Source organism: Lissotriton helveticus, chromosome 8, assembly GCF_964261635.1.
Source record: "Lissotriton helveticus chromosome 8, aLisHel1.1, whole genome shotgun sequence".
In the NCBI taxonomy this organism is placed as follows: domain Eukaryota; kingdom Metazoa; phylum Chordata; class Amphibia; order Caudata; family Salamandridae; genus Lissotriton; species Lissotriton helveticus.
The window spans coordinates 1,729,816,289-1,729,828,541 of NC_136069.1; the positions used below are offsets into that span (position 1 = coordinate 1,729,816,289).

The 12,253-nt window shown below is 49.3% G+C and overlaps 1 protein-coding gene across 1 annotated transcript in view; it reads left to right on the plus strand.

Annotated features, from left to right (window-relative positions):
* LOC144773672 (NXPE family member 1-like) overlaps nucleotides 1–12,253 on the plus strand; it is a 129,989-nt gene that overhangs the window by 74,366 nt on the left and 43,370 nt on the right. The window contains exons 3-4 of the mRNA XM_078658826.1: nucleotides 2,594–2,739; nucleotides 3,821–4,530. Coding sequence (XP_078514952.1) covers nucleotides 2,650–2,739; nucleotides 3,821–4,530 — 800 coding nt within the window. The 5' untranslated portion in view covers nucleotides 2,594–2,649. The remainder of the gene's footprint in view (nucleotides 1–2,593; nucleotides 2,740–3,820; nucleotides 4,531–12,253) is intronic.

Consider the following 12,253-nt stretch of genomic DNA (forward strand, 5'->3'; position numbering starts at 1 on the left):
GATCGGGGTCCAGGCGCGAAGGGTGGCTGTGGGGGGCTTAAGTTCTGTGGTTGGGGAGCAGACAGGTCTCCGAAGCTGTTATGTATGTCAGCGATCTTGCTGTGAAAGAATGAGGCTAGAGAGTCGCAAAGGTCTTGAGAGGGAGTGATGTCGTTGTTGCCGGCGCTGGGATTGGTGAGCTCTTTCACAATGCTGAAGAGTTCTTTGCTGTTGTGGGCATTGTAGTCTAGTCGATCCTTGAATGCTGATTTCTTGGTCGTGCGGATCAGCTGGTGGTGTTTGCGGGTGGCGTGCTTGAGGGCGGTCATGTTGTCTGTGGTTGGGTTTCTTCGCCAGGCTTTCTCGATGGTGTGGCAGTTCTTTTTGGAGATCTTGAGGTCGTCGTTGAACCAAGAGGCTTTTTTGCTTCCTGGCATCTTGGGAGGGTTTTTCAGGGGTGCTAGTTCATTAGCGCAGTGGGTGATCCATTGTGCGAGATTGATGGCTGCTTGATTTGGGTCCGTTGGTCTGGCGGGGGGGGTTTGGTTCAGAGATGTGGTGAGTTGGTCGGTGGTGATTTTGTTCCAGATTCTGCAGGGAACTTGTTGCGGGTGGTGGTGGGTCGTGGTCTTTCTGAAGGTGAAGTGGACGCAGCTGTGGTCTTTCCAGTGGAGTCCGGTGGCGTGATTGAAGGAGATGTACTTGCTGGAGGAGAAGATTGGGTCGAGAGTGTGTCCGGCGTAGTGGGTAGGGGTGTCACCAGTTGTTTGAGTCCGAGATTGGAGAGGTTGTCCAGCAGGGTGGTGGTGTTGTTGTCGTTGTTATTCTCTAGGTGGAAGTTGAGGTCCCCTAGGAGGATCTAGTCATCAGAGGGGAGGGCGTGTGGGCTGACAAAGTCAGCGATGTCTTCGCTGAATTGTGTGCGGCGTCCTGGGGGTCTGTAAATAAGGGTGCCTCTGAGTGTGGTCTTGGGGTCGGTGTGTATCTGGAAGTGGAGGTTTTCGGTGGTTATGAGGGTGTCGTCGGAGCTGGTCGTGATGTGTATGGTGTTCTTGTGAATGATGGCGATGCCTCCTCCTGTTTTGTTGATGCGGTCTGTGGACGGAGCGGGTGTTGAGCAGGATGCACTTCAGGTAGTTGTTGTTGGTGCATGGCATGGCTTGTGCGGATGTAGTGAAGGTCCTAATGCTGCAGAACTTGCAGGATTGGCAGGTGAAAGGACCATGGGTGCGTCCTGGGGCGGCTCGGTGGCAGTCCTGGAGGTAGTCAGTGTTGAGTGCAGTGAGGGTTGCGGCGTCGTATGTTAGGCGGTAGGGTTGGCCTTTGCGGGGTCCAGGGGGCCTGGCGCTGGGCGAGGTCCAGGCGCGGACGGGCGTAGACGGGCTTAGCTTTGGCACGCCTTCGGCACGCATAGGGCGCGTCCGCTGCGCGTATGTGTCTCTGTCATAATTGGAGAGTTGAGGGGGGCTGAGCGAGGGAGGAGCAGCTGGGAGGCGGGAGCGGGGTGGCGAGTGGGAAGGGTATCGGACTGGATGCTGGAGGGAACGGGGGTGGGGCCGCGGGGGAGCAGCGGCAGACGGGCTGAGAGGCACAACAAAATGGCAGCAACAACAACAAGGCAGACGGGATCGGGGCACAATCAGGAGGTCACTTGGCAGAAATACAGTTCAGAGGGCAAATTAAATCTAATCAACAGTTATAAGGGCAAATACAAATTCAATATCCAGTAGGGTATGATACCAGGCACACCAGTGACGCTTCCGGGCAAACCAAGTACAGTTCAGAGGGCAAATTAAATATAATCAACAGTTAAGGGGGCAGATATAAATTCAATATCCAGGATGGTACGATACCAAGCACACCAGTGACGCTTCCGGGCAAACCAAGGAGTGGGAGGAGCGACCGATTCTGACCAGGTCAGTAGAGGTCATCTCGGATAAATCTGGCAGCAGTGATACGAATGCGTGAGTTTGAGCACACGTAACGTGGCGGTCATGGATATCACATTTACCGTATATATTATACGTACACTTGTTACATCATACATCAACATTACATTTACTGATATGGATGTCATTATGCTTGCATAAGTTACAGTGTGCATCGATGTTGGATTTACTGGCATTGACATCACTGTGCGTGCATAGGTTAGAGCGTACACTGGCATTGCATTTACTGGCATTGACATCATGGGCGTGCATAGATTACATCATAAATCGATATTGCATTTATTGGTGCTGCAGCTGCTATGCGTGCATACATCAGGGTGTACATTGCTATGATATTTATCAATCTCAACAAGACCTATAATACGAAGTAAATAAAGACCTACCGTGCGAAGAGGATACACTTCAGCAAGGACACAGAGGTGAACATTCACAGCTGAAAGATTATGCTGAAAGGCTTAGGCAACTTCCATGAATATGGAATAAAGTCACCAGGGAAAGGGGTCCTCTTCCTTCCACAGTGGCTGTTGTGTCATCTGATAGACAGTCGTAGCTGCTTAGTCTGGGGGTCAGGAAATTACTGCCCTTGTTCAAACAAATTTAAAGAAATGGTTTAAGACAAAGTTAAAATGCCAGTGTCATTGATGTGTTGTGTTTTATCCCTGCAGCAAGGAGCATCTGTACGAGATCAGCCGAGGATCACACACTGCTTCTGTGAGCCACGATGAAGAAGATAGTCGTGGTGGGAGTGATCATTACTACGCTCATTTTTCTGATTTACTACATGCTCCAAGCGAGTCCTTTATTCGCACAGGTGTGTTCCTTTCCTCATGTTTCATTGGGCACTTTTTAATCTGCCTTATTATTGTTTTCAAACTCTGTCAGGTGCAGCCCATCTTCGGTCTGTTTTCTAGGTTTGTGACTGCTTCAAGCCCCCTGTTTGGGTCTCAGTTGGACCCCCTTGTGTGTTCCCAGCTTTGCCCCCCCCCCCGGGATGACCCCCTACTGGATCATTATTTCTAACAAAGGAGGGAGGGAGAGAAAAAAGTGGATTCAGTCTCCCCGAGTATAGTACAAAAACAAAGTGGAATCCACTAGGGCAGTTTGAGGTGGTCCCTATTGTGATGGGGAACACTCAGTATTGTTTAAATACCCCTCACACACCAACAGGCCCCTTGGTGTCATACTTCATCATCGGGGTCTTCGCACTCCTCTACGGGATGCGGCGTGCTGCGACCGACGACTACGTGGGAGCACTTTCTATTGGAATATGTGTAAATGTGTGTGGGATAAAGGACGTATGTGAGTGGTGAGTCTAAAGTGGGTGAGAGTTTAAAAATACCTGGCTCGTGGGGTGGGAAAATAAAAATCTTTATTAACCCCCCCGGCTGATATTGTTAAAAGGGTGCAGAGAGAGGTTTGTAAGTGTATAGTTAAGTACACCAACCTCGTTTGTGCGTCTCCATGAACATGTTTCGGAGTTCAAAGCCTCCTTCTTCAGGACGGGAATTTGCATATAGACCCACCTTACTCACATGTATTTATGGATCAAAGTGTATTATACAAAAAATAGAAGAAAGTGAACTAAAGGTGTAAAGTACCTAGTCACAGAATCATTAACGTAGTCTTTCTTAGCCAATTAGGCGAGTAGTGAAGACTCAATGTACAAGGGTAGAGTGCCTCATGAGCCTTTTACGTTTTTGGAGGGTTCCATCAGGCACAATTGGGCGATGGTTATTTGGACGAAATTCGACCTCCTCCCCTCAACGTGGCTCCGTTGAGGGGAGGAGGTCGAATTTCGTCCAAATAACCATTTGTCTTGGAGTATGAATCCATCGAATGTTTCAGGACGAGCCTTGACATGTGACCATAATATCCTCCTTTTTTCTCTTCAGATTCCCAGTTTTAGGTATTTTTACGAAAGCTGCAAGGATGCCCCAGAGGAGAAGGTGGAGACCGAAGCCCGCCCGACTGAGACAGACTTGAAAACCATTGAAATCTTCAGCAGAGTCGATGCCGGCATGCCCAAGGCCCTTTTCATTGGGAAGAACCAGACCACCAGTGCCAGCCACAGCCGGGCCACGATACTGAACCCCCAAAACTCATACTGCGTTGGTGACAACCTGACAGTCCAGGTCCAGGTCTACGACTTCTCCGGCAACCAAAAGGAACATGGGGGCGACTATTTAAGAGCCCGGATTTACTCTCCGGAGCTCAAAGCAGGAGCTTCGGGGGCGATTGAGGACTTGAACAACGGCACCTACCATATCCACTTCACGCTCTTTTGGGAAGGCAAAGTGCGGGTCTCCATCCTGCTGATGCACTCCAGCGAGGCGGTCTCTGCCCTCTGGAGAGCCCGAAACAAAGGCTACGAGAAGCTTTACTGGATTGGCAAGTTTGTCAACGGGACGAAAGAGGTCCAAGCCGAATGTGGATTAAAAATGAACTCGACAGAGGAGTTATGTGAATACACTCACCACTGCCACGGCGAGGTCTTCTACTGCCTCAGGCCTTCACGTGTGCCATGCGATGAGTTAAAAGCCATGGTCGCCAGATATCGAAAACATTCCTACCTGAGCGACTTAGAAAAGAGTCTTTTTGACAAGTAAGGAGTCAATGAGTTGGGCTTGTATTTGTGCAGCGGCTGCATGCAGAGTGGAATAGGCTGTCCTCCCACACACATAAGAAATGATCTTGATAATGTGCTCTCGGCCAGTAAATATCATTTTGTGTGCTGCATAACTGTTTTCACATTCACTCTAACCCACTAGGCCTGAAGTTTAATTGTGTCTCTTTTCCCATACCCTACACCGTTTCCCCTTATTTGCCTCATCACATTTTTCGGTAGTCTTATTGTAAAAATCCTGTGCTTTTCCACAGGTGTGGTATTTGGAAAAACAGCTTTGAGTTGCCCAAATTTCTCGGCAAGCCAATACGGAAGTTCATCCTAATTTTGGAGACACTTGCCCATTATGGAATTGACCATCAAAGGACTGACCGTCACACCAATAGGTGCAGGTGGTTGCGCAGCAGCCCCAGGTGGTCCCACCTGGAAGTTGTGCTACATAAACGGAATAACTGCCCTATTAGTATGTGTTAAGGAAGTATGTAATATATGTAGTTTAGCAATCTTAGCAGTTGTTAGATAGCATGGGTGTGGGGTATACCCAGCCAAAAATGGCCATTTGGCCTCTTCTATCGATAAAGGGCTTAAACGGACCAGAGTTATTGGGTGTGGAAGGGCGCCATTAAACCATATTTGGTGTTGCAAGCTGTGAGCGGAACCTCAAGAGTACTATATGGTTAATATTCCTGTGGAAGCGCGGTGGCAGTATACTCTTGAAACAAATAGTCTGTTCCATTGACTGCCGGAAAGGTGACCCAAGAATAAAATATCCCAAAGCGGAAGGCTGGATCTGCCTCCATTACAAAGATAAGTGCAACCCCTGCATCAGCTACCCCGCATTTTTGTAAATAAACCCAGAGCGGGCGCAGTTAGGAGCAGTTATGGCAACCGCCATAATCAATAGTATATAAGAACAACCAGCGCAACGAAGGGTTAATAGAAAGAGAAAGACCTTTCAAAATTCAAGCTTGAAAAACCAATATAAAATATCACAATATAGGAGGCTACACTGTCACAGCTGTCTCAGGAAACAGAAGAGAGGGGATTGTGGACTAGCACAAGCACTACTCAGGAGTCTCGCAGATAAGAACCAGACCAAACGTTGGCGGTGCCATGTTGCGGGAATTCTGCTCAAACACAGAACTATGTGCAGGAAAACAAGACCTCGATATATAGGGGTGTACCAACCTATCACCTTAGTACCCAAAATCCCAAACCGACTAGTTTAGTGTCTCATTTGTTCTTCTCAAAACCACAAAGCTACAAATGATTAGACAACCCAGAACACAACACTCCTGACTCGCTCAGAAATCGCGGTAGCCGGACATACCCTTTCACTCACTCACTCACTCACTCGTACTTGTCCACAATTAGGATTGCCAGAGTCACTGTATAGTTCAAAATGTTTACTTTAACTATCGTGCTCTATAATGCAGTATACGAGCCACAGTCAGCAGCAAAATGTATAAACCGAGCACAGTTAGCATTCTTACAATACCGTAGAATATCAAGGGGGATGTCATCATATTCAGACAGTGGGAAAAGGGACTATAAGGACTATAAGGCCTAACCACCCTCCCCTTGGTAAGTTGAAGTTTATTATATAAAGGAAGATATCTGGGCTTTGTCAGCAGACCCCATACCTTAGAGCCTAGATGGCAGCTTTACAGCATAGAAACAGCTTAGCTCTTCTCCAAGGAAAGGTTTCCCTCCAAGAGTGTGTGAACCACATGCAACTCCGTAATATCAAAGCACAAGCTCTCCGGCAGTGCAGCTGTGTGTAGCATGTTTTGTCTAGGTATGAGGGACTGACCAGAACAGAATAACAAGGGGCATGTTTTTCAACCTTGAACATCGTGTTCAGACTAAACTCCAGGAACAGCAAAGAACGCAGTAAGCAGACAGTTCTCATGTGAAAGACTCAAACAGAGGCTTACAAAATTAAGTCATGTAGTAACGTGCGCAAAAGCAGCAACATGGCAGCAAAGCTCATACTGACTTCGCAATGTCGAAAATGACCCTCAGGGCCATATAGCAGCTGCTGACAAACAGAGATGGCTGCTTACAGATTACACATGGCTGCTGACAGAGGAAGAGGGCTGCTGACAGGAAGATGGCTGCTGACAGGAAGATGGCTGCTGACAGAGGAAGAGGGCTGCTGTGGGATGCCGGCTCTGTATATACTATACCAAAGTGATGGCAGGTTAAAGTTCTCCGACATCACGAGGGCTTACCTCCGCATGTCAGAGTCATAATCAGGCCCTATATTTAATAGTAGTTGCTATTCAAGGTCTATATAGTAATCGATTTCATACATTTTAGATACAATCTGCCCTTTGCTACATTTGAATAGTGGAATCCTCCTCCATACAGATTTATCAAGGAACTGCGTTGCCATGCATCACTTATGGTGTCACAACAGCAACGCAATCAGCAAGTCAGAATGACTGCGCAGCGCAAGGCCACCTTGGCCAAGTTTAGTAAATCTGAAGCAATGCAAGGCACTGCCTTGCGTTACTGTGCCCCCGGGAGGTGTTCCTCGGGTGGAGCGTGGGTGTTCCATGGGTGGTGCGTGGGCGTTCCATGGGTGGAGCATAGACATTCCATGGGTGGAGTGTGGGCGTTCCATGGGTGGTGCGTGGGCGTTCCATGGGTGGAGCGTGGGCGTTCCATGGGTGGAGCGTGGGCGTTCCATGGGTGGAGCGTGGGCGTTCCTCGGGTGGAGTGTGGGTGTTCCTTGGGTGGAGCGTGGGTGTTCCATGGGTGGAGCATGGGCGTTCCATGGGTGGAGCATAGACGTTCCATGGGTGGAGCGTGGGCGTTCCTCGGGTGGAGCGTGGGTGTTCCTTGGGTGGAGCGTGGGTATTCCTTGGGTGGATTGTGGGTGTTTCATGGGTGGAGCATAGACGTTCCATGGGTGGAGCTTGGGTGTTCCATGGGTGGAGCGTGGGTGTTCCATGGGTGGAGCGTGGGTGTTCCATGCGTGAAGCATGGGTGTTCCATGGGTGTTCCATGGGTGGAGCGTGGGTGTTCCATCGGTGGAGCACGGGCGTTTCTTGGGTGGAGCATGAGGGTTCCTTGGGTGGAGCTTGTGCGTTCCTTGGGTGGAGCATGGGTGTTCCATGGGCGTTCCATGGGTGTTCCATGGGTGTTCCTTGGGTGGAGCGGGCATCCACCCATGGATTTTAGCGCATTTCCTGATTAACCATTAGTGGTAGACCTCGGAATGCGTAAAAATGCTACGTCTTCCGAGGGGAGGCTTAAGGAGTAGAAAATCTTTATATCTCCTCGTTGTTTCTTCCTTCGATGTGTGCAGCATTCTGCAGCACACATAGAAAGTGGAGAAAGCCTCAGAGGATTGTTTTGGAGCAGAAAGGGGTTCCATGCCTGCACAAAAACAATCCTGCGTGCAACGACACTCTTGCAACATGACGCAAGTGCCTGCATTGGCTGTAGGAAGCACGTTGTGCAACAGCGCTAGGGAATGACAGGAAGGCGAGGTATACTGGTAAGTACGGCGCATTCCTGCCCTTTACCTTTCACACAGCAAGGGGGCTTGCTGCGCTGCGTGAATTGTTGATGAATATGGCCCACAGTTAGGAACGCCAAACTTCCAACAGAATTCTTGATTTTTTTATCTACTTTTGAATATCCTTCAAGGTCGAACCTAGTGTCTTTTATGTTACGTTAATGTTGATTTGTAGAGCGGGGCTAATCCCCCGGGGGGTACCCTGACACAGGGCCTAGTGGGGCTACTCGCAACGCCAGCTCTTCAGCTCCTTGTGGAATTCAGGAAGGGAGGAGGAGGCTCTGATGTGTAGTGGCGGGTCGTAAGAAGGGAGGAGGAGGCTCTGATGTGTAGTGGCGGGTCGTAAGAAGGGAGGAGGAGGAGGAGGCTCTGATGTGTAGTGGCGGATTGTAAGAAGGGAGGGGGAGAGTCGGATGTGAAGTGGCGGGTAGTAAGAAGGGAGGGGGAGGGTCAGATGTGTAGTGCACGGGTTGTAAGAAGGCAGGGGGAGGGTCAGATACGTAGTGGCGGGTAGTAAGAAGGGAGGGGAGGCTCTGATGTGTAGTGGTGGGTTGTAACAAGGGAGGGGTAGGGTCGGATGTGTAGTGGCGGGTAGTAAGAAGGGAGGGGGAGGCTTTGATGTGAGGTGGCGGGTTGTAAGAAGGGAGGGGTAGGGTCGGATGTGTAGTGCTGGGTAGTAAAAAGGGAGGGGGAGGGTCGGATGTGTAGTGGCGGGTCGTAAGAAGGGAGGAGGAGGAGGCTCTGATGTGTAGTGGCGGGTTGTAAGAAGGGAGGGGGAGGGTCGGATGTGAAGTGGCGGGTAGTAAGAAGGGAGGGGGAGAGTCGGATGTGTAGTGGCGGGTAGTAAGTTGGTAGGGGGAGGGTCTGATGTGTAGTGGCGGGTCGTAAGAAGGGAGGCGGAGGGTCGGATGTGTAGTGGCGGGTAGTAAGAAGGGAGGGGGAGGCTCTGATGTATAGTGGCGGGTTGTTCCACGCTTAAGAAGCAATGTAGGTGAAGGCGTGACCGTCGGACTGGTTGTCTTTATGAGCGAGGTCTGTACCAGCCGGAGCCAGATGCGCAGAGATGCCTGGAAATTATTAAATGGAAATAATCAGCTGAAGTCATATCGCAGAGAGAAGGAACATCCGGCAGAATAACAAACATTACAATCACACCAGCTCCGGGTAGGACGTTTCGTAACATCCCCTGCTTCTTTCAGTCATTGGAGAGACAGGCTAGAGTCTGTGGTGCATCGGTGGCCTGCACCAATGCTGGCAAAGAACAGAGCTCTCCATTAGTAAAGCCCCCTGCCCTGACAGATCTGCAGAGTTTGGTGAGCAGTGCCACAAGCCAAGGACAGTCTCAGGGGGCAACATGAGGGAACTACACATCAGATGCAAATGAATGAAATTAAGGTCAGTGTGAACATGCTTTCAGGTCATACAACGTATGTAAATGAAGAGAATACTCTGCCTAAAGCTCCTGTAGATTCAACCACTGAGGGTGAAGTAATAATGTTCAGGAGTTAAACTTTCAGGAATGTTTCCACAGTTCCTAGAAGGCCCCTTATCACTGAGCTGCAGGAGGCTTAGAGACACGTGCCAACCTTTGGACTAACACAGCAGTGACCGCAGGAAAGCAGTAAACCTGTGGGTGCAGCGCCATTGTAGCACCTGCGGGGTGTGTTTGCCCTGGCCCGAGTGAGTCAATGTTTAACAGACAGAAGATAATCCAAAGGTGAAACCCTCCGCCCCATGCCTGGTACTACCATGACCCAGTGACCCCAGTGTAACTACCTTCTGTAATCAAGACGCGATGCAAACCTCAACCAGTCCCATTGGCGGGCCTGAAGAAAATGATTAAAACAAACGGCCTTACAGTTTTTAGGTCTCGCCAAGCAGCACGCATGCGCTGCATTGGCAAAAAGACCTTTTCCAATCGCTTTGGCTTTTCAGCCAAAGACGTGCGTGCGTTCCATTGCCTTCAATGGCAACACGTGCACGTTTGGCGATTCACTTGTGGGAGTGAGCGCCACTAGCAATTATCATTCCCGCAAGTGAATCACGCAGGCCCCCCCACCTCCCCCACGAGGTGCGCGCATGCGTTTGTTAAAAAGCAGTGGGGAATATGACCGTATTCGCCCCAATGCAGTGCGTCCAGTAGTGGCTTGTTCTAGCAAAACTGAAGATGGCCTGATTATTACATTGTGGGCAAAGACATGACCAGCAGCAGAAGAGATGTGTATGTTGACAGAGAATGGACAGTAAAGTTGATGATGACGAGAAAATTGTTGGCGACATGGTTGAAGTACATGATTTTCAAGGGACAGATGGGAACTGGTACATTTGTGTTTGTTTTCGACCTCCTGAAACGTACTGTGATAATACGACCCATGTAAGAAACTGCTGAACACCTTAATGCACGGGGCTTAACTGAGGTATACGAGTTCATGCTGCCCTTTGTTTTTTAGTCTTTTCCTCTATTTGAAACTTTATTTTTAAAAAGACTAAAATAAAAAGTAGGTTTGTATTGCGCGTCAGCACCGTTCATTTAATCTCGTAGTACTTTCGGCATTGGGGTGCCCTTTGGGGTTCTACGACACTCACTGGCTTTTGTTGCCACTCAAGCAGACTCTGATTCAATTAAGGCAATGCGGCCCCTGCGCCAGAACAGATAATGTGGTTTTATGGGGTCTCATTCGCCATCTGCGGCTTATTGCAAAATATGTGGCTATTTTACCACCTTCCCTGCTGCTCTGCAGGGGATGTAGATAACCAGTGCCCTGTGCCTTCCGGATCATCAGGGGTGAAAGGTGGCACGTTCTCCTGTCGCGAGGCCTGCAGCCTATAGCGACACAGCCTGCTCGGTGGGGGGCCCGGGGAGGTGAGATTAAAAACCCATGCCTGCCCTGCAGCGTGGGATAACCTGCTCACACTGCATCGGGGGAGCTAGCCTACTTTAAGCGGATGCCCACGACAATGCCGCGCCTCGGTGGCTCTCACCGCAGGGTGTCAGGGCGCTCATTGGGACCGCTCTCTCTCTTTCAGAGTGCAGGCTTGCGCGGTCCTGTCACGCAGAAAGCGATCTGACTTTTAAAATATTGGGAAGTAAAGTGTACCGGTCACGAGCGCGCACACGGAGTGTGACGCCTTGAGCCAGGCCTGGCTTTTTAGTCAAACAGGCTTTGGCCTGGATTTTCATGCAAAGCTAGAAAGCCAGTTGAACTGGCATGGGAAAAAAAACTCACTCAAAACAGGGAAAAACCTGTCCCAAAGAAGGAAAGGCAGAATATGGCATGATGTTGGTAAACAACCTTTACAACGCAACTTTTACCACGCAGTGCCTTTACAATGCAACTTTTACAACACAAACCATTACAACGCATTGCGCTGGGGGGCGCTCTAGGATAGGGAATAGGTTTAATGTACTATCCAACACCTTCCCTACTATCCACGGGGACTGGAGTTGGAATAGTAAATTAAACAATTCACTATCCAGCGCCTAAAAGCACTATGCGTTGTAAAGGTATTTGTTGTAAATACCGCGTTGTAAAGGCATGCGATGTAAAAGCATGCATTGTAATGTCATACATCCCATGATGTTGCTACCTGTCAAATATGAAATTGCTGTGAAATTACTAAAATTACGCATTTTAAGCCACATACTGTAAGAATGGCTTTGGAGGTAAATACTAATAATTGGAAATTGAAATTGAAATATTAAACAGTTGTTGTTGTGCTCGTACCTAAATTGGCAGACACCACTACCACGTGGCAGACAGTCATAAGCCTCGGTGCTGGTGATTAAGTGCCGGTGCTGAACACCGGAAAGCACCGGCACAAATTAAGCACTGCCGCGCCAAGCACATATTGATTTATCTTAATTGGTGTCTGTCTGGTCCTGGTGCTGTGACTGAAGTACTCTTTTTTCTTCCCCTCTGACCCCGCTAGTCCGGGGTGCACCTTCCCCCTTACGCCCGCCTCTTCTCCTTGTCGCTTCTCCCTCCTCACCCCAACATCCGATGGAGCGGCCATGGCGCCCCCCATTTACAACTCTGGAATGTCTGGTCTGTTGTCCTCTTTTTACAGCCAGGTAACTGTTACTCACCATCATTCTGTGTCGTGATTGGGTATTGTGCTCATCTACTGCTAATGTTTGGAAAAGCTTTCAAAATGTATAGCTTTCCACATGGC